The sequence below is a fragment of the Eleutherodactylus coqui genome, chromosome 10 (assembly GCF_035609145.1).
Source record: "Eleutherodactylus coqui strain aEleCoq1 chromosome 10, aEleCoq1.hap1, whole genome shotgun sequence".
In the NCBI taxonomy this organism is placed as follows: Eukaryota; Metazoa; Chordata; class Amphibia; order Anura; family Eleutherodactylidae; genus Eleutherodactylus; species Eleutherodactylus coqui.
The window spans coordinates 42,371,620-42,398,577 of NC_089846.1; the positions used below are offsets into that span (position 1 = coordinate 42,371,620).

At 41.7% G+C, this 26,958-nt stretch overlaps 1 protein-coding gene across 2 annotated transcripts; it reads right to left on the minus strand.

Moving 5' to 3' along the window:
• Nucleotides 1-243: 243 nt before the first annotated feature.
• IL2RG (interleukin 2 receptor subunit gamma) lies at nucleotides 244-26,689 on the minus strand. Of its 2 annotated transcripts, XM_066580892.1 has the most exons (8): nucleotides 26,416-26,689; nucleotides 19,175-19,265; nucleotides 18,079-18,248; nucleotides 17,817-17,965; nucleotides 15,890-16,052; nucleotides 10,666-10,759; nucleotides 8,356-8,440; nucleotides 244-1,554 (listed from the first exon to the last, which is right to left on the minus strand). In XM_066580892.1, the coding sequence occupies exons 1-8, from the start codon at nucleotides 26,552-26,554 to the stop codon at nucleotides 1,417-1,419; spliced, it is 1,029 nt and encodes a 342-aa protein (XP_066436989.1). In that variant the 5' UTR covers nucleotides 26,555-26,689; the 3' UTR covers nucleotides 244-1,416. The 2 variants fall into 2 exon arrangements, with proteins under 2 accessions (XP_066436989.1, XP_066436990.1); XM_066580893.1 differs by lacking the exon at nucleotides 10,666-10,759.
• Between the last annotated feature and the right edge of the window lie 269 nt (nucleotides 26,690-26,958).

Here is a 26,958-nt window from a genome sequence, read left to right on the forward strand (position 1 = left end):
CAAAAAAAAAAAAAAAAAACTTACCGCAGGAAAGGGAATAGCATATAAAAATAAGACAGGCATTACTTAACCTCTCACTGTGCCTACAATTTAACACCACCAACCCAGTATCCTCTGTTCTGGTCCCCACTAAAATGCAAAGTGATGACATCATGTTTATTGTTCATATGACCAGTGCAGATTAATATATAAGAAAGAACTTCAATCTGAAACCAAACGAATAAAGGTACAGAAAATGCCCTATAACAATAATAATCTTTATTTATATGGCATTAATATATTATGCAACACTTTAGAAAGCAGAGGGAAAATGTACAAAAAAAGACATTACAGAGTAACAAACTAATCAGCATTTCAAATAATATGAGTGAGGGTCCTGATCACAGGAGCTTGCAATCTATGCACTTGAATAGCAGCTCTGTACAAAAAAAAGTTATAATACGACTGTGTGCATAAGGTTTTAGGCCACTTTTATATGTTCATAATGTGGGCACATTAAAGGCCCTTTCCCATGGGTGGAATTTCCTGCATTCTGTGCAGCAAGTCATGCTAAATTCCACACCAAACTCCACAGGGCTAGCTGCAGATTTTGATACAGAGTGAAAATGGCTTAAATCAGTGTTCCATTCCGCATCAAAATCGGTAGTCAGCTGTGCGGAACTCCGCACTACAGTTTTGCATGAACAAGAGTCTTCACTTTAAAATGACACCAAAAACATATTGGTAGTACTCATACAACCAGAGCTACAGCTGTTTGAAGTGGGGTCGGGAATACTTAATTTACTGCTTTCATGTCTGAGGGCAGAGCATGGAATGGGTCAAGCAGTCTGCAGAGAAAGATTTGTATCAAGGCCCTTTCATAGGGGCAAATGGTACACAATGGAATTTGCCATCATTTTAAAGCCAAAACTCCTGTTCATGCAAAACTGTAATGTTATTTGTAAAGTTATTTAATACATTATATGTACCCAACATTGAACTAGACCTTGTTCTGAAAAAATAGGGTCTCATAGGCAAAAATCTGCGATAAAAGTAACATTTTGGGAGGGTTTTTCTAATTTAATGTGACAGTTAGGGGGTTTCTGGTTTGACAATACCCTAAAGAAAGTCTAATATGGGACTTATAATATGGTTTCCTAATATGGTATTTTTTGTACCTCCAGAATATATACACAGTAAGCAATTGTTTCATTGACTCTAATGTTCAGATTGCATCATTAGTCATCCCCTTTCAGCTTAAGTCACTGCTGTGAAGTAACAGGTCACAATACTGAATGATCAAAATCCTCTTCTAACACTCCACTAAATAAACTACAGCAGGCCAGCAACTTCCAATATTCTGGAAAACACTGCACAATAAGGGTCATTGGCCATTACACCTAGGGTTGTGCAGGTAGCTCTGTGCCTAAGTAGGGCTCACTTCGTAACCAAGTTGTTTGTAGGATTCTTCCCATCTGACTCAGGATAGTCAGGGTCTTCAGTGACAATGCAAAGTGGCTCAGAATAATTGGTCTTCAGGTTCTCAACAGCTTCTTTGGATATACCAAGCCATTCCTTTAAGAAAAATATTATGAAACTCAATATGAAGAATTATTACATATTTTGAATTTCTACAACCTTATTCACATAGCATTTGAGGTACAACTAGTACTGGTCTTTGTATTTACTATGTTCAGCCCACATAGTATGTCATGGTTGTGACTGAGCAAGAGCTCAGGTTAGGTGAGTGAGTAATAGAGTGGCTGTATGGTTGTCTGGATGAGTATCAATAGTTAGATTGGTATCTGTGTGAGAGTGAAAGATCAAGGAGGATGTCTGGACTGTCAATGATAGATCAGCATCTTCTGGGACCAGCAACTATCTTCAGAATGGGGTCCTCGACTCCTTTCCTACCTAGTAAGGTGGTGGTTGGACACCACTTCCATGTACAGAATGGAAAGGTGGCCACGAATGTGCTGGGCTCTTCCATAGTGGTGAATAGAAAGTCATGGAAAACCACAGAGCACCATTACTTGGATACCTTCCATAAAAGTTGCTGGAGTGGGCCACACACAAGCGTGGCGATCTCTCCAGTTATTCTCTGGCTGGATTCAGTGGCCACCTCAGCGGATTGAGGTTGGAAAAACTCCATTATTCAGATAGGTACAGATCAGATATTTATGCTTATCCTGGCTGTGTCAAAGATCGAAATACTCCTTTAACTTCTTCACACCCAAAGGTATGCAAGCGTTATGTCCTGGAAGGGCTGGGTTTGTTTGGAGCTGGATCAAAAGCGAATCCTGCTCTATAGAAGGCAGGTGCTGGCTGCTAACAGCTGTGCAAAACAGCTGCAATCAGCACTCACACTGATCATTGTTGTTAACCCTTTAAAAGCCTCTGTCAATTCTGACAGTGGCATTTAAATACCCTTATAGTTGCTCAGAAGTCCTGAAAGGCTTTCCTGTGATGAGATTGTGAAGTGCCGTTTGGTTGCCATGGCAGCTTGAGACCTTCTGAAGGCTCTCAGAGCTGTCATGGCTAATTGCCCACTACGGCATGCTTGTTAGAACACAGTATAATGTAATACTGTGGTATTGCACTATACTGTATGAGTGATCAAATGATCACAAGTTCACGTTCACGACTTTAAAAAAAAAAAATTTAAACTTTCTATATAATAAAAATGAAAAAACAAAAGTCCGATTAAAGTAATGCATTTATTCTGCAAGGTGAATATAATCAGAAAAATTACACAATGTCAAAATAGCGCTTTTTTTTAGTCACCCAGACTTCAAGAAAAATTTTTTTTTTATAAAAAGTCATAAAATAAAGTCATATGAACTCTATAATAGTAGCAATAGAAACTACAGGACGTCCTGCAACCCCCCCCCCCCCCCCCCCAAAAAAAAGGAAACAAAAAAAACGAGCCGTCGTACAACTATATCAACTAAGAAATTAAAATTAATGGCTGGCAGAAGATAGCAGCAGAAAAAAAATATATAAGTTTGGTATCGTAGTAATCGTACTGACCTACAGAATAAAGTTATCATGTCATTTTTGTCGCAGTGTGTATGCTATAAAAACATTGCATGAGTGAAAACATCGCAAATGTGAAGGAAACCATTGAAAAGCATGGGCTTCATAATTCTGTGTTATCGCCTGTGTGAAACTGGTCTTTGGATCTGTGCCCAAGTAGTGGGAAAACAGCTAGTTTTCAACGGACAATACGCACAAAATTTCGCATCAAAACCACAAAAGAAAATTGAAAGGGTGAAATCTGCTGCGGATACACATAAAAACCTGCGTCAAAGCCTTCACCAATGCTATCTGCTCTATTTTTATGTGTTTAAGCACTCTTTAACACACCTGATCGCCCATTATAATAATGGGGTGCATAAAAAATGCCATGTAGCGCTGTACAATGTGTTCTTAAACACCGCTCGAAATCACGATAGAATGCAGTGTTTTACTGATGGTGGCTTTAGGCCACTCCCACACAGGCGCTCGGCAAAACACTGCGATTTCGATTGTGGTGTTTTGCCACGATTTTCCTTTCGTTTTCGGTCCTTACCAGGTTTTAGCGCACGCCATCATTGATGAGGTGTGCTAAATCGGCAAAATAGAGCAAACAGGGTTCGGAATCAAGTGCATGTCTGTGAGGCTTCATTGTAAACAATGGAAGCGTTATACCGCGATTACTGCGGCGCTTTGAACACAATCGGCACCTGTGTAAGTGGGCTCATGTCTCTCTCTCATCACACAGGATGCCCTAGCATGGTTCACCCCCATGTCGCTCCATAGCTGTCTCTCCTTTCCCCTTCTGACACAGGATGCCCCTACCTGATACTCCTCCGCTACTGAGACAGACACATGTAAGTCCGCCCTTACACTTTGTCAGGTTGCTGCAGCTCTACATCCATTCACCTGCACTGGCTGAGGATGTGACAGCAAAAGCCGGGGGGGGGGGGGGGCACCATGTAAAGCCCTTGGTCTGCCTGCTGACTGACTTTCTCTAGGTCTTCTGTGCACTGTGGGGAGCTTCTCCTCCTGAACCTCCACTCAGACTCCTCCCCTCTGGTAATCGCTCGGTCTCCTCTCCTGTCTTGTTCTCCTCCACGGAGGTCCGGGAGGAGGCGCTAGTGTGCAGGAGATGCCGCCCGCTCCATGCAGAGTGCCTAGTGAAAGTAATTCTACGGTCAGTCAACGTGTGGCGAGCAGGCCCTCTGAGCCCTCCTGGCTTAGGGGCCGGGTCGCAATGAGCACTCTAAGCTACCATGGTAGCGGCAACAAAGAAGGTCCCAAAGAAAAAGAAAACCAAGAAGGCAAGATGGTTGTCTGCTGAAACACTGGAAATAGCCAAAGAACTATTTCTAAACAAGCAATGCATGGAAGTGGAAGAAGACAATAGAATAGGAAGGACAAAAGACGCCTTCCAAAAAATTAGAAACATAGGAGGTAAATTTCAGGCAAAAATGTGCATGATCAAAAACAAAGCAAGGATCTAACAGAAGTGAAAGAGATCAAAAGAAGGTGGCGAGAATATACGGAAGATCTATATAGGAAGGATAATAATATCGAGGATAGCTATGACGGTGTGGTGAGGGACTTAGAACCAGACATCCTGAGGAGTGAGGATGAATGAGCCTTAAGAAGCATTGCTAATAACAAGACAGCAGGAGACAGCGGTATCCCAGTTGAACAGTTTAAAATCTTGAAAGATGATACTGTCAAGGTAATGCATGCCATATGCCAGCGAATATGGAAAACACAAGAATGGTTATCAGATTGGAAAAAATCAGTTTATATCCCCATACCAAAAAAGGGAAACACTAAAGAATGCTCCAACTATCGCACAGTGGGCCTTATCTCACATGCCAGTAAAGTAATGCTCAAGATCCTGCAAGGTAGACTCCAGCTAGAGTTGGGGCGAGAGTTGCCAAATGTACAAGCAGGGTTCAGAAAAGGCAGAGGAACTAGAGACCAAGTTGTCAATATCTGCTGGATAATGGAGGCAGGCAGGGGATTTCAGAAAATCATCTATTTCAGTTTTATTGATTATTCTAAAGCCTTTGACTGTGTGGATCATAATAAACTGTGGCAAGTTCTTGGTGGTATGGGGATACCAAGTCACCTTGTATGCCTCCTGAGGAACCTGTATAACGACCAAGTAGCAACGGTAAGAACAGACCGTGGAGCAACAGATTGATTTAAGATTGGGAAAGGAGTACAGCAGGGGTGTATACTCTCACCCGACCTATTCAACTTGTATGCAGAACACATCATGCGACGAGCGGGGCCTGACGAATCCAAAGCTGAAATTCAAATCACTGGAAGAATCATTAAAAATCTTGGATATGCAGATGGTACAACTTTGGCTGAAAGTGAGGAGGAGCTGAGGAGCCTTATTACCAAGGTGAAAGAAGAAAGTGCAAAAGCTGGGTTGCAGTTAAACATAAAAAAAACAAGATTATGGCAACCAAATTAATTGACAACTGGCAAGTAGAGGGAGAAAACATGAAGGCAGTGACAGACTTGATATTTCTAGGCGCAAAGATTACTGCAAACGTGGACTGCAGCCAGGAAATCAGAAGACGTTTACTTCTTGGGAGGAGAGCAATGACCAATCTCAATAAAATAGTTAAGAGCAGAGACATCACACTGACAACGAAGGTCCGCATAGTTAAAGCAATGGTATTCCCCATAGTAACCTATGGATGTGAGAGCTGGACCATAAGGACGGCTGAGCGAAGGAAAATAGACACTTTTGAACTGTGGTGTTGGAGGAAAATGCTGAGAGTGCCTTGGACCACAAGAAGATCAAACCAGTCCATACTCCAGGAAATAAAGCCAGACTGCTCACTGGAGGGAAGGATATTAAAGGCAAAACTGAAGTACTGTGGCCGCATAATGAGAAGACAGGATACCTTGGAGAAGATGCTGATGTTGGGGAAAGTGGAAGGCAAAAAGAAGAGGGCCAACCAAGGGCAAGATGGATGGATGATATCCTCCAGGTGACGGACTGGACCTTGGTGGAGCTGGGGGTGGTGACAGCCGACAAGAAGCTCCGGCGTGGGCTGGTCCATGAGGTCACGAAAAGTCGAAAGTGACTGAACGAATAAACAACAACAAGCTACCATGGTAATTGAAAGCCTAATTTTCTTTTTTACCGCAAGCATGCCCTATTTGATAACAGCCATTAAAAAAATCACCTATATACAGTATTTGATATCCCTATAATGATAACAACCTATATATAAGATTGTTTTAAGGCAGGGAAGAACAACATTACAGAAAGCATAAAAGAACTTATATATATATATATATATATATACACACACAAAAGGTTCCTAGAAAGTCAATGTACACATGCCCCAAATCTCAAGTATATAAAGTCCTATCTGCCCCCCTTCCAACACACACACAAAAAACCCCCACCGCTTTGATGCAAAAATAAGAAAAAAGTCATAACAGAAAACAAAAATTTAGATTGAAAAGTTCAACATTTCACTGCGCTACATCAAATTTGCTGACCGCATGATAATATTTGATCTTTGCAGATTTCTATGTGCTGAATTCAAATATCACATCCTTTTTTGCCAGCCAGACCTACTTTTCCCAAAAGAGGTTGATATTGTTTTTGATAAACAGACATGTGACATATCTATATGATTGACATATGAAATAAATGAGGCAGAATCTGAAGACTGAATCAAAGCGATATCCATGATTGATCCTTTCAAACGAGATTAAACAAAGAGCTGGAGGGGATAAATAATGTTAAACTCTTTCATGATTCCGGCGTATGAATAAAGGAGATATTAGACATTCATCCTATTGCAGTATAATGACTTCACTAGGCAGTGTACATCCAATTAATTCAGTAGGTAGTTATTCTTGTGAAAGAAGGTGCGAGACAAGAATATAATAAACTGGACAATATAAATAGTCCTGCAAAGTAGAAGCCTGTAGATACAAGTCGTATTTTGCGTTGCGTGTCTACAAGACAGTTCATCATTGTGCCAAGCACAAGCCAGAGGTAAATACTATGCGACACTTTTCACTTTGCACGATTAAGTGACGTTTGATGGATTAGACTGGATGCCACATCATGTCTTTTTGTACTAGACCAATATTATGTTCTTAACAAGTGTGGTAATTTATCAATATAACCCCTTTTTTTAATAGAAGCATTTATAGGTAAATATAATGTATTGTATGGGGGTTTTTTTTAGGGGGATTGGGGAAAAAGAGAAATTCTGCCTTTTTTTTTAGATTTCATTTTTATGGTGCTCAGTGTACAAAGTAAATAATAGGATAACATTATTGTCTGGGTCAGTGCGATTCCGGCAATTTATAAAGTTTTTAAGTTTTGCTATTTTGTATACAAAAAACCCCCCCTTTTTTTTAAAGATTTGTATTTGTGTTGCCGCATTCCAAGAGCCATGGCACCATCCTGGCCACCATGGATGTGGAATCCTTATATTCCAACATCCCACATGAAGATGGACTGACCGCCTGCCAGGCACACCTTGAGGCGAATGGGGTTGCCTCTGAATCTGTGTTAGAACTCACGAGATCTATCCTAACACACAATTATTCCTCCTTTGGCAAAGAGATATTCCTGCAACTCACCGGAACCGCCATGGGCAGTAAAATGCCACCGCAATATGTCAATCTTTTCATGGCAAAACTGGAGAGTGACTTTCTGGCCTACTGCCCCAGCAAACCACTGGCCTACTTCCGCTACATGTATGACATCCTAATCAGCTGCACCAACTCCGAAAAAGAACTAATAAAATTCCATGAGGGATTCAATGCACTCCAACCCACCTGACATTAAGCTACTCATATACCTAAATCAACTTTTTGGACACCACCATAAAAATTTCAAACAACTCAATACAGACATCCCTATATCGGAAACCGATTGATCGGCCGACATACCTCAGATGGGACAGCTTCCACCCTAAATACATCAAAAAGTCCATCGTTTACAGCCAGGTCATCAGATACAACCAGATCTGCTCCAACCCAACAGACAGAAAGGAATATCTATACTATCTTAAAAGGACTTTTTTGAATCAGGGCTACCATCCCACCTCAACTGATGACCAAATCACCAGAGCCACCAGGATACCCAGAAATGAACTACTCCAATACACAGAAAAGGAAGGAAACAATCGTGAACCTCTAGTAGTGACCTACAATCCACAGCTGGAGGAACTAAAGAAAGTTAAAAAAACAGGTCATGATTTAATTCTATGACATGCTTACCAATAGTAAAGATCAGATAAAAATCTTTATTCTAACAATTGACACTTTCTTGTGATCTATTATAATACACAGCGAACCTGAATACAACAAAAATTTGCTTACCTGGAAGTTGTTACCGTGAACAGTAAAAAGTTCTTCAAACTTTTTTCCAGGATTTGGAATTTGAGGAACAAGAATGACCCAAACCCTATGGATAACAAAATACTTAGGAATGCACAGTCCAACACAAAGATGGAAAATAAAGTCAACCAAGCCAAGTAAAGCTAGACTCGGTGTTAAAGAGGTTGCCCAGTTCTGAAGAATTGATGGTCTATTTGCAGGATAAGTCTTCAATAGTAGATTGTTGGGAGTCAGCCACCAGTGATCCCTGCTGACCAGCTGTCCGCCAAGCTAGTGCACTCATGCACTAAGCTGATTTCTGCAGGAAGCAGACAACTCAAGTTTCTCTGCAGTGGCCAGTCTTGGTATTAAAGGCTGAGTTCCAAATCAAGTGAATAGGTCTAATACCAAGGCTGACCACTGCAGTAAGAATGGAGCTGTCTGCTGCCTGCAGAAATTAGCTCAGTGCATGAGCACACTAGCTTGATAAATAGCTGATGAGCAGGGTTTCCAGGTGGCAGACCCGCTCCAATCTACTGATAATGGCCTATCCTAATAATAGGTCATCAATAGTTTCCAACTGAACAACCCATTTAATAACAATATAATCAATTGACTTTAAATGATAGCAACATTTAATATAGTCTGTAAGGCTGAAAATAAACATAACATCCATCCATCTTATCTTATTATCCTACAATGTTGATCCAGAGGAAGGCAAAAAATCCTTCTTGAATCCAAATCTGGCAGGCAGAATAAATCCCTGGATCAACAACCCTCCTCCAGTAATCTCATAAGTGTGACTTGTAATATTACACTGAGGCCTTAGTCACACGGGTGTTTTTTGCCGCGATTTGCGGATCGCATGACGGATGCGCATCCGCAAATCGCGTGACCGGGGCCAAAAAAAAAAAAAAAATCGCCCGAAAAAACTGCTCCTAGCCGCGTTTCAATAGAAAGGGGCCAGAGCTGTCCAGCGCATTGAAAGCAATGCGCTGCGGGCGATCGCGGGATGAATTGTCGGGAAGGGCTTAAATATATAAGCCCTTCCCTGCAATTCATCCAGAAATGTGTAAAAATAAAAAAAATCTATATACTCACCTTGTCCCAGCAGACGGAGTTCAGCGCGGCCGGCCTGCAGTGGGTGTGAGTGGGTGTGAGTGAGAGCTGCCCCGATTGGCTCAGCGCTGAGCCAATCAGAGGCAGCTCTCACTCCCACCCATTCATGAATTCAGATACTAGCAGAAGAGCAGCACTCCACCAGCATGTCCTCCAATAGCACAGCACTCCTGACAAGGCACCAGCCCCAGCCCACACAGAAAGGAGTGCGGAAAGCCCAGAGTGCCTGTCAATGAAGTTAAGCAGGGAGCTGAGGTAAGTGATTTGCTTCCAGCTTACAAAACTGCTTTCTGCAGCAATCACCTTGCTCGGCTCACTGTTCATCTTCGGTAACAGGCGCTCTCGGCTCTCCTCACCGTGTTGACTTGGGGTCCAGCGGCTCCTACCTTGTCAGGAGCGCTGAGGCTGAGCTGCTGCCAGCAGCTATTTAGATGGTGAGGAGGAACGGCACGGCATCGATCTGTGACACCTCATTATGTAGGCTGTAGGATGTCAAAGAAGAACAGGGAAATTATTGAATTGGGTATTCTTTAGGATTTTACTGACTAGCGTAGTGAAGAAAGAATGTGTGACGGCTGTCCCCTTGCCTTCTCTTCTAGTTACGCCTGGGGCATATGCCCTGCTTGCCCCCCCAACCCACCCATCAAGCTATGCCTCATAGGGCGCCTGCGGACGACCGGGTTGGATTCCGCTGCGAGGATTCTCACAACGGGATGCGAACCTGTGCCCCTGCAGAGACCTGTAGCTCACCCGCTCCCGGTGTCTCCTCTTCTCTGTGATGTGCCAGCTGCCGCCCAGCCGTTGCTTGCACAGCGTGGAGCCGGCGGGTCTCTACTGACATTTCTGTGTGAGCCTCTGTGAGAACCGCACAGAAATAGAACATGCCGCAATTTGTTTTCCACGTGTGTTTTCACATGGACAAATCGAGGCTGAGTGCATAGGATTGCGTGCTTAGATGCAATCCTATGGCAACGGGCACGGGCGGAAACCCTGCAAGAAATCCCACCGTGTGCAGGGGGCCATACACAAGAAAGGTTTCTAGGCCCCTCCTGAACTCTTTTAGTGAGTTCCCCATCACTACATCCTCAGGCAGAGAATTCCATACTCTCACTGCTCTTACAGTAAAGAACCCCCTTCTATGTTGGTGTAGAAACATGATGGAAATGCTTTGCGCAGATATTCTCATGCACTTACCTATCTGTCCTAATTACAAGTATGACAACTACCAGCAACAGAAATGTGACAACAAGGATAACAAATGGTTTCATAAATGTTGATGGTTGCTCATCTGAAAAGATACAAAAGGCACAAAAAGAGAAGCTTACCCTCTAGAGGACCAATTTGTTTATGTATTACATATATGGCCCATCTCAACTTGAGAAATTAGCACTCTTGGGCTGCTTTGACATTGAGAAGAGAGGATTGCGGTCATCTAAGAAGACCAATTAGGTGAATATGGTTTGCCCGAAGGAAATAATCCCCTTAGGTGAATCTGTAAATTAAAAGTGTTCTCACATGAGCGTATATTGAATCTGTAAGGGCTCCTTCACACTGGCAAGAAAATTGTGTGAGATTTGCGCGTGGCGAGACACAAATCTCGCACAAATATGAAACCCATTCTTTTGAATGGCTTCATTCACATTAGCGAAGTTTTCCTACATAGCACTGCGTTGCGATGCTATACAGAAAACAAATCGCAGCATGTTCTTTCTTTTGGCGATATTGCCCATTGTTTGTAATGGGACTGGTGGCAACAGCGCCGGCCCCATTGAAATCAATGGGGGAAGATCCTGAAGGAATCCCCCATAGCAAGGACAGAGAGGGGCCGGGGCTACAGGGATCTCCTAGTGATCTGCCTGTATTTGGATCCACCCTTTAGCTTTTGTAAGTGGAGGGGCATTATGTTACGATCGTGTGGGCAAACTAAGCACGGAGCCCACACGATCGTGACCAAGGAGGACTGGATGAGTTCACGGGTTTCATCCTGGCAAACTGACCTTGTGCTACAGGGGAGGAATGGCATGGCCCTACCTAAGCGGGGACATTGCCTCAATAAGGGCAGCCCAGCGGTCTTCAGATCTAGGCCTTAGCTGATTCTAGGAGCCACGCACCAGAACAGGATGCATTCACATGCCACATAACAAGGACTGAACCACAGGACACACAGTGCCAGAATACACAGCATACAGCAGCCACAATGCAAATATTAATAGCAGATGAGAAGCTGAATATAAATGCGAGGTGTTAGTTCGTACATTGGCCAATGAACTTAAGCTGCAAGCCCCGGCAAGGCCCCTCGTATCTTGCAGTTCCTACACTAGCAAGACACATCTACTAGAGGGCCCTAGGGACCAACCTTGCGCAGACATAGCAAACAAACTCAGCAGACCAAACTGACACAAAATAAATGGACATAAACCGCAAGGCACAGATCACACAGCAAGCTGCAACAAAAACAGATAGCAGGTCACACAGCAAACTTCAACAGACAAGGATTCATGACTGCTCACCCTGAATACCATACAGAGACTGACCAGGAGCTGGGTTTATATGTGAGCACAGACTCAGGAGATTGGCTAGCAGGAAGTACCACACCCAGCCAGCTCAATCAATTAACCCTGTGAGGTCTGTGCTGCTAGGAAGCTTAGAACTACAGATCCCAGCAGCACATGCAACAGTAATATTGAGGTATCTTTTTACATATGTCACACTTTTAGGGTTGCTTCACATGAGCGTGTTTTTGTGCATGCATACGCACGCACAAAAACACACTTCTATTTGCAACAATGAATTCCCTATGATGTGTTCACATGTCCGTGCTTTACAGGCGTGTGCCTGCAAAGATAGGACATGAGTGCACCATAGGGAATGCACGCATTATTTTCAATGGAGCCGCGGCTGCTGCCGGCGGCTCCATTGAAAACAATGGTCTGCCGGCACCCCTGCATTCTTTTTCAGGGAAGGGCTTTACATATAAGCCCTTCCCTGAAAAAGAAAAATTTTAATGTAAGAAAAATTTAAAATATACTTACCTGTCCGTCGCTGCCGTGACCCCCACGGGGATGAAGAACACATCTGTCGCATGTGGCAGATGTTTCCTTCAATCCTGCTAGTTAAAAGAATTCCCTGCTGCTACATCTGCCCCATCTGTGACAGATGCAGCAGAGGAATTCTTCGATTCTCTACCGCAGCTGTCACACATGTCAGCTGCGGTAAAGGATTCTGCTGCTGGCAATTGATTTCAGGGAAGGGCTTTAAATATAAGCCCTTCCCTGAAAATCAAATAAAGAAGTTTAAAAAAAAAAAAAAAAAAAAGATACTCACCTTGCCTTAGTTGCCGGGGCTCAGCCACTTCTCCTGCTGCCCCCTGCACTGTGCTGCTGATCTATCAGCAGTCGGGGATTTAAAATTCCCACCTGCTGATAGAGTTGATTGTGATTGGCTGGGGTGCTCAGCCAATCACAGGCAGCTCTCACCCGTTATTCATTCGGCGGGAGCTGCCTGGGTTGGCTGAGCACCTCAGCCAATCACATTCAGCTCTTTTAGCAGGCGGGGATTTTAAATCCCCGCCTGCTGATAGACCAGCACCACAGTGCAGGGAACAGCAGGAGAAGATGCAGCTGAGCCCTGGCAGCTGAAGCAAGGTATCAATTTTTTTGGTTTTTTTAACCACTTTTACTTGATTTTCAGAGAAGGGCTTATATTTAAAGCCCTTCCCTGAAATCAATTGGCGGCAGCAGAATCCTTTACCACAGCTGAGATGTGTGACAGCTGCGGTAGAGAATTGAAGAATTCCTCTGCTGCACCTATCACAGATGTGGCAGATGTAGCAGCAGGGAATTCGTTTAACTAGCGGGGATGAAGAAAACATCTGCTGAATCCGGCAGATGTGCTCTTCATCCCCGCGGGGGACACAGCAGCGGTCGACAGGTAACTATATATATTTTTTTTTTTTACACTCAGCCAATCACAGGCAGCTCTCACCCGTCATTCATTCGGCGGGAGCTGCCTGGGTTGGCTGAGCACCTCAGCCAATCACATTCAGCTCTTTTCCTGCTGATAGACCAGCACCACAATGCAGGGGACAGCAGGAGAAGAGGCAGCTGAGCCCTGGCAGCTGAAGCAAGGTATCAATTTTTGGGGTTTTTTTTAACCACTTTTACTTGATTTTCAGAGAAGGGCTTATATTTAAAGCCCTTCCCTGAAATCAATTGGCAGCAGCAGAATCCTTTACCGCAGCTGAGATGTGTGACAGCTGCGGTAGAGAATTGAAGAATTCCTCTGCTGCACCTATCACAGATGTGGCAGATGTAGCAGCAGGGAATTCTTTTAACTAGCGGGGATGAAGGAAACATCTACCGCATCCGGCAGATGTGTTCTTCATCCTCGCGGGGGACACAGCAGCGGTCGACAGGTAAGTATATATATTTTTTTTTACACTAAAATTTTTCTTTTTCAGGGAAGGGCTTTACATATAAGCCCTTCCCTGAAAAAAAAATGCAGGGGTGCGGCAGACCATTGTTTTCACCGAGCCGCCGGCAGCAGCCGCGGCTCCATTGAAAACAATGCACGGGCCTGCATTCACGCGTGTTTTTTGCACGTACATGGGTGCGCACCTTTGTACGTGCCTATGTACGCGCAAAAACACGCTCGTGTGAAGCCAGCCTTAGTCTCCTTTAAGATTCTAACTTTTAACTTCAGCAGTGGAGTTTTCATTGACTGTATTAACCCTTTCCAATCTACTGTCGGACATCTAAAGACATTCTGATTGAAGGCTGTACAGCTTCCAATGTTGGAAGACGTCCGGAAGGGTATTCTTACTGTATGTTACTGGCTGCTCTGTTGTTGGGGGCCTCTCCAGTATGTCACATACTGCAGTACTGGGTCTAGCCAGCAGATGGCACCATTGTGTAATGGCAGAAAGAGAAAGCCCCCTAGGAAACCCTGAATCCAAAATTGGATTGCAAAGGGTTAATGTATATTATATCACCCACCTCAGGGTGCTCTACAGGCAGACCTCCAAATAAATGTAACTGGTTGACCTCAAATTTTTCTGTTGGTTAGACTGATTTAACACTATTGGTTATAAATCTCTGAATATGAGAGCCAAATTTCTCTAAGAAAACAATGCAAGATGCTTCTTATTTTCGGGCGAGAGAGACACGGTCTTATTGAGCCAAGCTACATGTATACGTAATAGGCCAAACAAGCTCCATCACTGACAGCTCTGAACCTGAAATAGGTCAAGTTATCGGACTTGTATGCATGTAAAAGAATTACAAGATTCTGGAATTTAACCTCTTAGTGACCACCAATATGCCTTTTTACGTTGGTCATTAATGGGCTTTAAACCTGTACATGCATCTTTTTAAGGTGGTGGCTTAGCTAACTACTGATAGCCAGGCTTCTGCTCTAACAGTCAGGAAAGGAGAAACCTGTCAGTTTAACCCATTACATGCCACAATCAATAGCAACTACTGTATATAAACAGAAAGACAGGGGGAGGGGGCTGTCACTCATCAGCACCCCACAGTGCGATCATAAGGTGCCAATGGATTCTCATGACAGACAAAGGCCACCATGTCTGCCATGTTACTCGGCCTATTAGGCCCCATCTCCTAAAGAATCTAATAGGCTGTTGTCAAAGGTTTAATAGAATGCACCACATAAGTAATGCAGTGTACTATTCTAGTGATCAAATGATCACATCTTCAAGTCTCCATCAAGGACTAAAAAATAGTGCAAAAAAAAAAGTTCAATAAAGCTTAATTTAAAGAAAAAAAAATCTAGTTTTAAAATTAGAAAAAAAAACACACGTTCTCAAAAACCTGGTTAAAATACAAGAAAAAAAAACCAAAACAACCATTACAATAGATATTACCACATTTGTAATGACCCAGACAATAAAAATATTATATTTATCTTGCATGGTAAACGCCATAAAGATAAATTTAAAAGTAATGCCAGAACTGCTTTTTTTTCTTTTTGTATGCTTCCCTAAAAAAATGCAATAAAAAGCAGTCCAAAAGTCATATGTAACTCAAAATGGTACCAATAAAAAATACAACTCTGGGTTTTCGAATGCGGCAAAGCAGGTTCGATTCTTTTCACTTAAAAAATGTTTTTATTGTGCCAAAGTAGTAAAAAACTAAAAAAAAAATCAATATAAACTTAGTATCGCAGCACTAGCCCAGCAAATAGCTGATTTGTGGGGATTCCGGGTGGCAGATAGCCTATCCTTAGGGTAGGCCATGAATCCACTATTGATGGCCTACCCTAAGGATAGGCTATCAAAAGTTTACAACTGTACAACCCCTTTAAGATGCAATAGAATATACACAAGAATATGTTAGGTACTATTGGCCTACATAGGCTAATAAAAAGAGAAATGCTTACCATTAGCACCTCCTTCACTTACCAGTAACTGTGATGTTCCTTCCCCAGGTAACTGCTTGACTCCAGTCACTCCAAAATTTGGAGTTGCCACAATTTCTATTTATTTGGCTTCTCACTTGAAATGTATATATCTGTCGGGGGTCATAACTTGGCAAGGTGAATGAAGTTCTAGAAGCATCCTTGACCTTTAAAACACAATTGGAGCTGTTTCTAACAAAAAGTGAACAACACTATCTGTTCAGTGAGCATTGTCTTCTAATGGCTGTGAGCAGGAATGGTTGAGGGGCTTTATTACCTGAGTAATACAAATGTCATGGCTACAGAAAGCTTATATCTGGAGAATATTACATGTACTGGAATACGTTTTCTCCCTAAAATTAAGTATGTTGTAGTTTCAGAATTTGGAATTGATGTATTCCCTGTCTGTAACTGGACATGGAAAATCAACTTTCTTTTTTAAACTGTCAATGTTTAACTTTTCAGACAGATTGCGGCAGACTCCCTGAGCAGTGGTGCAGCAATAAGAGTGGCAATTGCAGGGCCCTCCCTCAACACTGATGAGAACTTACAAATGACAGACAATATGCTGCCTTCTTCCTGTAACTGCAGGAGGCTCCTGAACTGTCTGTTTGAGATCCCTCAGTGGGCTCAGTGTGTAATGTGCCCACCTCATAGCCCTGCTATATATAATATACCTGCTATAGGGCTCAGTTGCCATGAAAGGCTTACATAGTAGAACCCTTAAATTCCTAAGGGTGAGATGTCTAGCTGGTCGCGATTCTCCCATTCGAGATAATTCAAAATCAGCTGTTTGCTAGGGGTGCTGGGTGATGTTTCTGCTAGGCACATATAGGGGCTTTAACCCTTTAGGTTTGCATTCAGTTCCTCAAGCTGCTTTTTCCTCTCTTCCATACCCCTGTGCACCCTATTTCCTAATAATAATACTCGCCTCCACAACGCGATAGCTCGATGAACCAATACGATGGCTGTGATTGGTTCTTTGAGTGTTGTATTGATTAGCTCGTTGCCATTGCATTTTGGAGGCAGGATTTATGAATTGGTTGAGCTGCTTCTCAGCCAATCAATGCAGTGCTCAAAGAAACAGTCACAGCGATTGTTTCCTGGAGGTGGGGTTTCTAAATCCTGTAACGAGGAAGTGATGTTCTTTGAGCGGCCGAGTACTGGAGAGCAGCGGAAGGGACCTCCTGGACCGAGCCTGCTAGGTAATGTATTTCTTTAAAAAAAAAATAATCGCGCTAGGGCTTATTTTCGAGTAGGGCTTCTATTTTAGGCCTCCCTGAAAATCCTGAAAAATCAGGTTAGGGCTTATTTTGGGGGCAGGCCTTATTTTCTGGGAAACACAGTAGTAATGTACCTTAATATTTTTTCTGTAAACTCCTACCAACACCCCTGGAAGTACTAGGGTGCTTTCACACAAGACAGAATATTTTCAATTCGGCATCAAAATCTGCACGTTAGCAGTGTAGGTTTTGGTATTGAATACTCCACAATATTCCATCCTGTGTGAAAGCAGACTTCAGTGTTGTAGCACTCTGCATGCCACCTCCTCAATATCTTGAATAGGACTGTGTTGTTAATGCAGTATTTTAGTATTTGGGGCCAAGTACTAATTTTGCCCATGGCAACACTTTTTCTAAAACCAGTCCTGCTCACATGCTACTCTTCAACTTTCTAATTGGGTTTTACTCTATCTCTCTTACAGGCGCCACAACACAAAATTGAAATCCATGTTCTGGGGCCCATTGACCATACCATCGTGTAGGGCATCCATGCCTTCCTCTTCAAGTACGCTATCGTTATTTCAATACAGGACACCAGTGTTGAGTTATAGCACTGGGTCCGTCTCTTTGACTGCACCCTGTATTAGTATGTTTAGAAACAGAAGCAAGTTTGGAATCTTGTATGTATTGTGTCTGAGCTCCTATTACCGTCCACATGTTGCTGGCCATATGCTGATACTGCACTTGATAAGTCATACAGTGTTCTGGGAAAGAGCCATAGGTTTGATTCCATGTCAGAAGTAACTCCAAACTGCTGGTGTTTTCCACATGAAGATATGAAGGAGGATCCATCTTTACTGCAAAGCATGATACAAGTCAAGTAATTAAATGCTTCATTCAAAGTTATGGTTATTTGCTTATAACTGACTACTAATGAGGTCAGTTTTATATATACACATTTTATTATTACCCAAGTCTTGCAACCGGCCCAACTTTCTTATAATTGGACTTCTCTGGTTAGCGGTACTCAGCTTCACAGTGCAGCTTATGAAGGTATTGGATAGTGCAATCCGACAGCCAATAGGTTTATGGTTGGCAACCAGGTATTGCGGACAGTGAGCGGATGAGGAGTCACCATACCTAAAATGTATACGACATAAATAGTGAACTTAGTTTTTTTTTACTCTTACAGTATTTCTAAAAGCCAATTTATTCAAAGGTCTCATATGAATAGTTGTGGGTAGTGAGTCACCAATGGTCCATTTTAAGTCATTTAACCCTTTCCAATCCACTGTCTGACGTCTGAAGACATTCTGATTAAACGCTGTACAGCTCCGATGTCAGAAGACGTCCGGCAGGGTATTCTTACTGTATATTGCCAGTCACTCTGTTGTCAGGGGGCCTCTCCAGCATGTCCCATAGAGCAGTACCGGCTCAAGCCAGCAGATGGTGCCATTGTATAATGCCAGAAAGAGAAAGCCCCCTAGGAACCTCTGAATCCAAAATTGGATTGCAAAGGGTTAAAGGGGATTATATGGGATTACGGGAACAAGGTTTTTTTTAACATTTTAAGGACCAACTAAAGCAAGTATTCCTAAATGTATCACGTTGACTAAAGTTCCGTTGGCTTTAGAAATCAATTTAGAAATGTTTGAGAGTCATGTTTAGTTCAAACTATGGCATATGAGCAATCGTTGCGTTTTAACGCTGCCATCGTTCACTCTTCGACTGAATGATGAGTTTAAGGTGAGCTTAAAATCCATTGTTCAGCCGGAGAGAGATAACAGGGACCGCATGCTATGTTCTGCACGGGAATCGGAGATTACATTGTATTCTGCCAACAGCCCCTGCGAGAACAATGGAGCTGTGTGCAGAGCTCAGGCCACATGCTGTGCTCCGCAAACAGCTCCTGTAGGCACTTTATGCAAAACTATTGCGAAAAATGGCAATCTTTCAATCGTTTGAAAGATAGTCCTTATGTGTAAATGGGCCTTTCGTTATCAGCTTTCCCAGAAACAGAAAAAAACGGACTGGTTGGATGTTTTTTTCTAATCAATTTTACTTACCAGTAATCAAATGTATAGTTGTTGTTCAGGTCAGTCTGCTCTTTCCATAAACAAGTTAAGACCCTATAAAGGCTCACTGTACAATCCAGCTCTGTATCACCGAACAAACAAGTGTGAGATTTCTGCTACATAATTACAATACGAGTAAATAGTGTATGTACACAATTCAAATTACTACCGCACCACATTGTTTTCGCAAATTAATGTTATTCTAGTTGTTGCTGATGTTAATACTGTTGTTCTTGTTACATATTATTACCAAAGTATAAAACATACTATACAATACAAAATTGAATTCTAAATGTGCTTTCAGTCTATGGCAGGAGCCACACATAGACTTTGTGTAGTGTGACAATATTAATAACCAATGGCGGTTAATAATTAGGGCAGTTTAGTTGGGCCTCTAAAGTACAAAGCTGATGAGGGTGGTATATTATTACTGATGGAGGCACAAATCATAAAGCGTTATTACTAAAAGGGGCAAAAGAGAGCATTATTACTGTGTGGGAGCGTAAGGAGAAACATTATTATTGATGAGAGCATAAAAATGAGGCCTTATTACTGTGTGGGGGCATAAAAGGGGGCACTTTTACTATGTAAAAGGGCACTAAAGTCAGCAGTTACTGTGTGGTACGGTAAGGGCATTACTAGATAAGGAGATTGTGTAGAGGTTTGGATATTGTAGAGGGTTCTGGAAAAGCAAGGTACCAAAGATGTCTGTTTGTTAAATTCTGCAGAGAGAAGTTTTGAGTGGGAGAAGTTCAGTCATGGTGGTCTGAGCCAGTAGGAGAAGAAAAGGTAAAGTGAATGATCCCACATGTCACCTGTGATCACTGAATATAATGGCACACTAAGCAACGGTGTAAAACTGGTATCTACCTACATCCTCTCCTGTTGTTCCTTAAATGTCTACTTCAGGCATATCCCTATTAACCTATGAACATGGTAGAACATGAGATTACACTGGTAGCACCAAGGAAATATTCCCGTGCAAAGGGCCGATTTCAATCAAGCCAGAGGCAGGGTTTAATTAGGTTGCCTGTGAGGATGTTACTGACAGGTAGGCTTAATACGTTGCACTACAAAGATGCTGTATTATTGGGAAAACAGAAAAAAAAACTACATAAAATTGCTATTCCCACATTTGTAATGACCCATACTATAGAACCGTCATCCAGCATGGTGAACAACATTTATAACACCCCCACCACATTTTTCCAGCCACCCAAAAAATTGTTACACATCACACAGCCAATAACTGACTGTACTTGTGACGTACATTATTGCAGCAGTGCCAGATTTCCTGGGTGCCAAATACTATAATGTATGCAGCAGGGTAAAATTCAATATTACTGTAGATCTGGCTCCCTCTTCTAAATATACTGTGCCCCAGCCATCTGTGTGCCCCAGTTGTTCCGTGGTTGCAATACTATCGGTTTAGTGGCTCAGTCTGTAATGCAATATAATTTAGGGTAATTTAGGCGTCTGGTGTGGGGTAACATGTCAGTACTTAAATGTTTGTTACAATATTCCTAAACCTATAAGAATAAAGACACACTTAGCATTCAATTTTTTTTTCTTAATTAAGTGCAACCTGCGGGAAACTGTGCCTTTACAGGAACTTCTACAAAGGACTGGGAAATTTTCACACTGGAAGAGGACCCCATTCAAAATTTCACTATGGGACCCAGCCTTTTCTGGGTATGCCCCTGAGGGCTCAATCACACGGGTGATCCGGGCGCCGATGCACCCATGTTCCTGCGGTATAAGACGGCCGCACTGCAGGTGCGGACGACTCTCCGCACCGCCGGAAGAAAGAACACATGACCGGCAATGCGCTCGTGTGACTGAGCTCTGAAAGTGTATGAAAAGCATAAAATCTATTATTAAGTTGAATATATAAAACTTAACCACACAATAAATATCTGATAAAAATAGGAGACAACCACAAAGGCAAAATATCTTACAGCCTACATACTAGAAATGTGAAGCATTCAACAACACAACACTGCCAATACCTATATGTTACGAGTTACATTCATCTGGAAAGGGACATAATAAACAATAAATAATAGCAATTTTGCCCACTATCCCATATATCACCATTTCATCCTACAATACCCTAAATTAAGGTACTTTTATATATTTCTCGCCTAGGTTGGTGAGTTTCCTCCATACTATGATATCTAATAGAACATGCCACATTTTCTTTTTCTTATAGATTTTAAGTGAATCGTTGTGAAAACATGCTGTTCACCTCTGTAAGGAATTGAAGACACACAGAAGTACAGTATAAGTCCACAGATTTCTTTGGATAAACAGTTATATACAAATAGGTTTGCGATCAGTGTCTCTGGATGGAGACAAACATAAAATATGGCTGAACACAAGGCCCCATGAAATTAAACCTCTACAGTATTTCTTTCATATCTGCAATTACAATAAACTTGTACTTAAACGGGTTGTCCAGTTGTAAACGATTGATGACCTCTCAGTAGGATAGTCCATCAATAATAGACCAGCCTTGTTATTACAGGCCCAGCTTGTGTTGAAGTGAATGGGGACTTGGCCTGTAATACTAACCCTGGCCACTGCAGTGAGAACGAAGCTGTCTGCTTCCTGTAGAAATCAGCTCATTGTATGAGCACACTGACCTGGCAAATAGCTGATCGGTGGGAGTCCCGAGTGGTAGACCCCCGTTGGTCTATTATTGATGGCCTATCCTACTGATAGGCCATCAATAGTTTACAACTGGACAACCCCTTTATTACACTGGCCTACAAAACCATTTTTATTTCCTTTCACAAGAATATTAAATGCTGATTCTAGTAGTATTTCACCTCAAATTCAAATTTGTTAGAATTTTTCCATCAGGCAGGTTTTTTTGTGACACATATTTCAAGTTTTATAAAGTTAGTACTTATGTAAGTCAACGTTATGTGAAATAGAGTTTACCTAGAAAGTTTTTAATGCATAAATGCTGCAGGATTTTTATCAATTGCTTTTACAAATTATTTCATCAGTCCTATTGTTAAGGACTGGCGGGGACAGATGGTTAGGGAATCCCTACGCCAGCCCTCTCCCGTGTCCCTACCTACTTGCCCCCTGGGCTAAGCCCCAGGGCGACAACTGGGCAACAGTCCCTGCGCTGCTCTAAGGACAGGGACCCCAAGGAAAGAGGAACAGGGAGACCGCAGGTGAGCACCGAGTAGCTGACAGGGCACAACAGCAAACAAACCAGAGCGTAGTCAAGAACAAGCAAGGTCAAACCGGGAAAACACGTGCGCAGTACAGGAGAGAAAAACAGAGTCAGAGTCACATACACAGCCGAGGTCATAAACACAAAGAAGTCAGGTCAGATATATTGCATGTGCAGGCAGACTAGGTCAAAACCAAACACTGGCACCAGTGTCTGGGCCAGCCAGGTCTATATACAGAACTAACAGCCCAGAGGGGTGGGGCAAAGTCACATGACACATGGAGGGAATTATCAAGCCACCTCCCAACAGTGGCGTGCCCGACCAGCGGGCAGACGCGCCCGCGCTCGTCGCAGGACGCGACGCCAGCCGCTGTGACTGCCCACCAGAACCCTGGACAAAACTGCTAGACTAGGCCCCCACAGCACCTGGAAAAGCACCCCGCACCAAACGGACCCTGGCGCCCCCAGTGGTAACCCCATATCTAACACTCAGTTTTATATTCAGTGGAGGCAAATACACTTCTTCACTAAAGGTACATTTGACACATTTTTTTTGTCAAGGAATAAGAGATGCACACATTGTTTTCGAATATACTGAGACTTCCTGTCCCTGCTGTCCCAGTCACATAAGAAACAGCAGAATTTAATATACCCAAGTTGCATTCCAAGCAATAAAGCAATGACCTTCAAATCTCCACAGATATTCCAGTTACATTTTTCATACTGGATTTTTCTAACAGTTTCATATTTCCCTATGTCTCTCTTATATAAGCATCATGCACTATAGGTATTGACGGGAAATGGTTACCATTATGGAAATGCACAGACTTCAAACTAACTTTTGATGACTCTATAAGCATTTGTCACTCATCCGCACGATGTTGATTTCCAAGGGCCTCCAAAAGACAACAAACATTATCACATAAGACTACACCTCTTTCTTCAGAAAAATCCTGTTTTGAAATCCCTCTTGCGGCTACAATATCTGCATATTTGTACGTTTCCGGAGTAGATTCCATCCTTTGAGTCTATAACTTAGAAGTTTTGATTATTGTTTAGACACATTTAAATCCCGGATAAGATCAATTAGATCTTCTTGAGATAAGATCTGAGGTTGTGATTAAAAACTTACTTCAAATATAGGATCACTTCTAAAATTGCTGTATGCTTCCTCTTCAGTGTGAGCTGGGTCAGAGTCAGAGCTGTCACAGTCACAAAATCTGGACACTTTGGTGCAGGATATTCTTCACTATGTAAGACAGACCTCATTGCAGAGTGCAAATTGGCATAATTTGATGTGATCTTTAATGTTAGTTAAGCAGAAACAGCAGTCTGTTAAATGGTCCTTCGGTACCCTCCAAATCATGGGAATGGCAAATGGCATATGATGAAAAAAAATGTATTTCCAACTAGTAAGAAGCCTAACACATGATAAATAACATATATGTGGGACCCAGTTCTCATCAGTATCACTAACTTTACCCAAGCAAAATATTTCCAATCAATCATCAAAAACAAAAAACTTCCTGGGTAAACTGTATTTCACATAATGTTGACTTACATAAATTTTAATTTTATAAAAACTGAAATGAATGTCACAAAAAAACCTGCCTGATGTAAAAATTCTATCAACATATTTGAATTCACGAGGTGAAATACTACCATTTCAAATTCTTGTAAAACGAACTCCTTGACCAGTGTTATTATTCCTACCCTGTTTCCCTGAAAATAAGACATAGTATGATTTTCCAGAATTTTTGAGGATGCAAAATGATTTTTCAGGCTTTTTGAGGATGCTTGAAATATAAGCCCTACTCCAAAATTAAGCCCTGCTAACAGTTAATTTAAAAAGTCAATTTAAATAGTGTCCAGACAGCTATACATGTAAAAAAGTTAAACCTTTTTGAACAAAAATTAATATAAGACACTGTCTTATTTTTGAGGAAACACAGTATATTGTGATTTAGGGCAATCTTTTCGTCAATTATAACAGTAAGCCATTTTTTAGTATGGATCTTATACAGGTGAAAGGAAAACTGGACCCGATATAGGAATCATTACACAAGATCTCGTTTAATAGACATTTTTAGTAGTATCTCCACTGATTACATAAATATTAATAGCGAAGGCATTACTAATTTGTGCATTAGCAAATCTAGAATTATTTGTAATTAGAGATGAGCGAACGTACTCGGATAGGCACTACTCGTCCGAGTAATGTGCCTTATCCGAGTACCGCTGTGTTCGTGCTGAAAGATTCGGGGCGCTCCGCTGATGACAGGTGAGTCGCAGCGGGGAGCGGGGCAGAGCGGCCGGGAGAGAAGGAGAGAAAGATCTCCCCTCCGTTCCTCCCCGCTCTCCCTTGCAGCTCCGCAGCGCGTCCCGAATCTTGCAGCACGAGTACAGCGGTACTCGGATAAGGCACATTACTCGGACGAGTAGTGCCTATCCGAGTACGTTCGCTCATCTCTATTTGTAATCTATTTTACTGAAATTTAGCAAAAAGTACAAATAAACTTGTAAATGGTATAAAACAACAAAGATGCTTGAAAGAGAACTAGGAACAAATTGATGTAAACATAAAAGTAAATACGGGAGAGTCTGAATACAAAGGCTGTAAGATAAAAGGTGACCCAATCAAGGAGGAAACATTCAATAATTAAATTATTGGTTCCTTTAAAAGAAAAAAAAACACATTCTGGTTTAGAGGTTCGGGCTAAAAAAAGTAATTAAATGTATAATTAAGCAACAGAAAGGGGGGTTACAGAGTCGAACAGGATAGGAACAAAGGGAAAGAGGAAAAGAATAAAATTAGGGGGGAAGAAAAAAAAAGCAGTGATGGGGGTGGAAAATAAAATTGTAAGAAGGTCTAGGCAGGGGATAAAAGAAAATGCTGTGAAAAGGGTCACAGGATTTGAATAATATCCATGGGGTCCAGAAGCGATCCTCAGAATTCAAATTATTATTTTCTCTAAAGCCATGTTTTATATACAAAACCACCCTTCCTTCTATGCGGTACTAAATTATGTATGCTTCTAGCATGCCAGCATCATTCTCACTAAAATTAGCTTCATTACAAAAAAATGTAATTATGAGAATAGGGAACTACAAACCTATTTATGACTAGCCAAGAAACTGAGAGAAAATGATTAACTACATATAGAATCCATATTATTCTTAGTTCAGTTAACCCTTTATTTTGAGACTTAATGACAACGCTTTTTAGCTATTTTATATACACACTGGATTAAGTGTCTAGAACTTTTATTATCCATTGAATCATATAAAGAAACCCCTAAAATAGAGAATGATGAAAAAAGCTATAAAATCGGTTATGCCATCCGGTGACTCTACTTTCAAGTCCAAGGGTATGTAACTTTAATTATATACCCCATATGTGCTTGTGACATTTAGATACTTGTGTGGAACCACATTTTTACCGTGCCTCACGGAGACACCATACAGCTACACCCCAGGCTATAATGCAGAATCGTGAAAACTCTGAGCATAAAACTTTTCAAAGTTCTTGAGGACTTAAGAGGCATTTTCCATTAAGGTGCAGTAGTCCTCAGCTGCATGGTACTGTTAATGATTATCCAAGAGATTATATTGAAGTATTACTATGTATGTAACTCTATAGATATGATAATTCACCTATAAAACCTCATATGTTACTGAGTGAATGTAGATGATTTTATGAACTGTAGCACGCAAAATCAGTTGCAATCTCATGCTCCAATGCTGTGTTTCGATGAACTGTTGATCAATTCTTAGGATCCCAGCTGATGGATCACCACTGATCAATCTTTATATCCATCTACCATTTGTTAAAGATCTACTCTGGGACGACTCCATTAATGGATGGTTGTAGCATATAAGAATGCCACATATAATATTCTCTTACAACTTTGACATTGCGATCTCTTACAAGGAAACACCGAAAATTAATGAATACTTGCAAATTAGGAATAGACAAATAAGGTTTAATGTTCTGAAAGTGTCACAAATATTTTTCGGTATTTAATCGTATTTTAACATTTACCTGGTTCATCGCTGCTGTCGACGCCGTAACTCGGGGCTAATAGCGTGAAGGTAATGAAGAAAGACAGTCCTAATTGCACTGAACTTATCCGAACAAATGCAAAGTAGAGCTTCTTCACAGACTTGCTGTCTAGCGACATCTTCTCTTCTACCTGTGTGTCCTTAGTGAAGATCTTCTAGATCATTTTTAAAGAACAGAGAGAAAAAAAACATAAAACAGACCAACTTTAACTCCTGTGACTCTATGTAGTGAGTACTATACTTGTCTTTATGTCGATGCGTAAAAATACCCTCTCTTATCATTTCATCTTATGGGTCTGTATACCTCTATTCGTTTCAGTTTCCTTATTCTTCTTCCTGTCATGAAAAACCCCAAGACATATTTCCTGTTAAAGTTTCCATCTCATCTGAATCAGTACATAATATAGTTAACCCCTTAATAATACACCTTTTTTAACTGAGCTCACTAATCTGCTTTAAACCTGCACATGCATCTTTTTAAGGTGGCGACGTGGCTGATTACTGACAACCGGGCTCCTGCTCT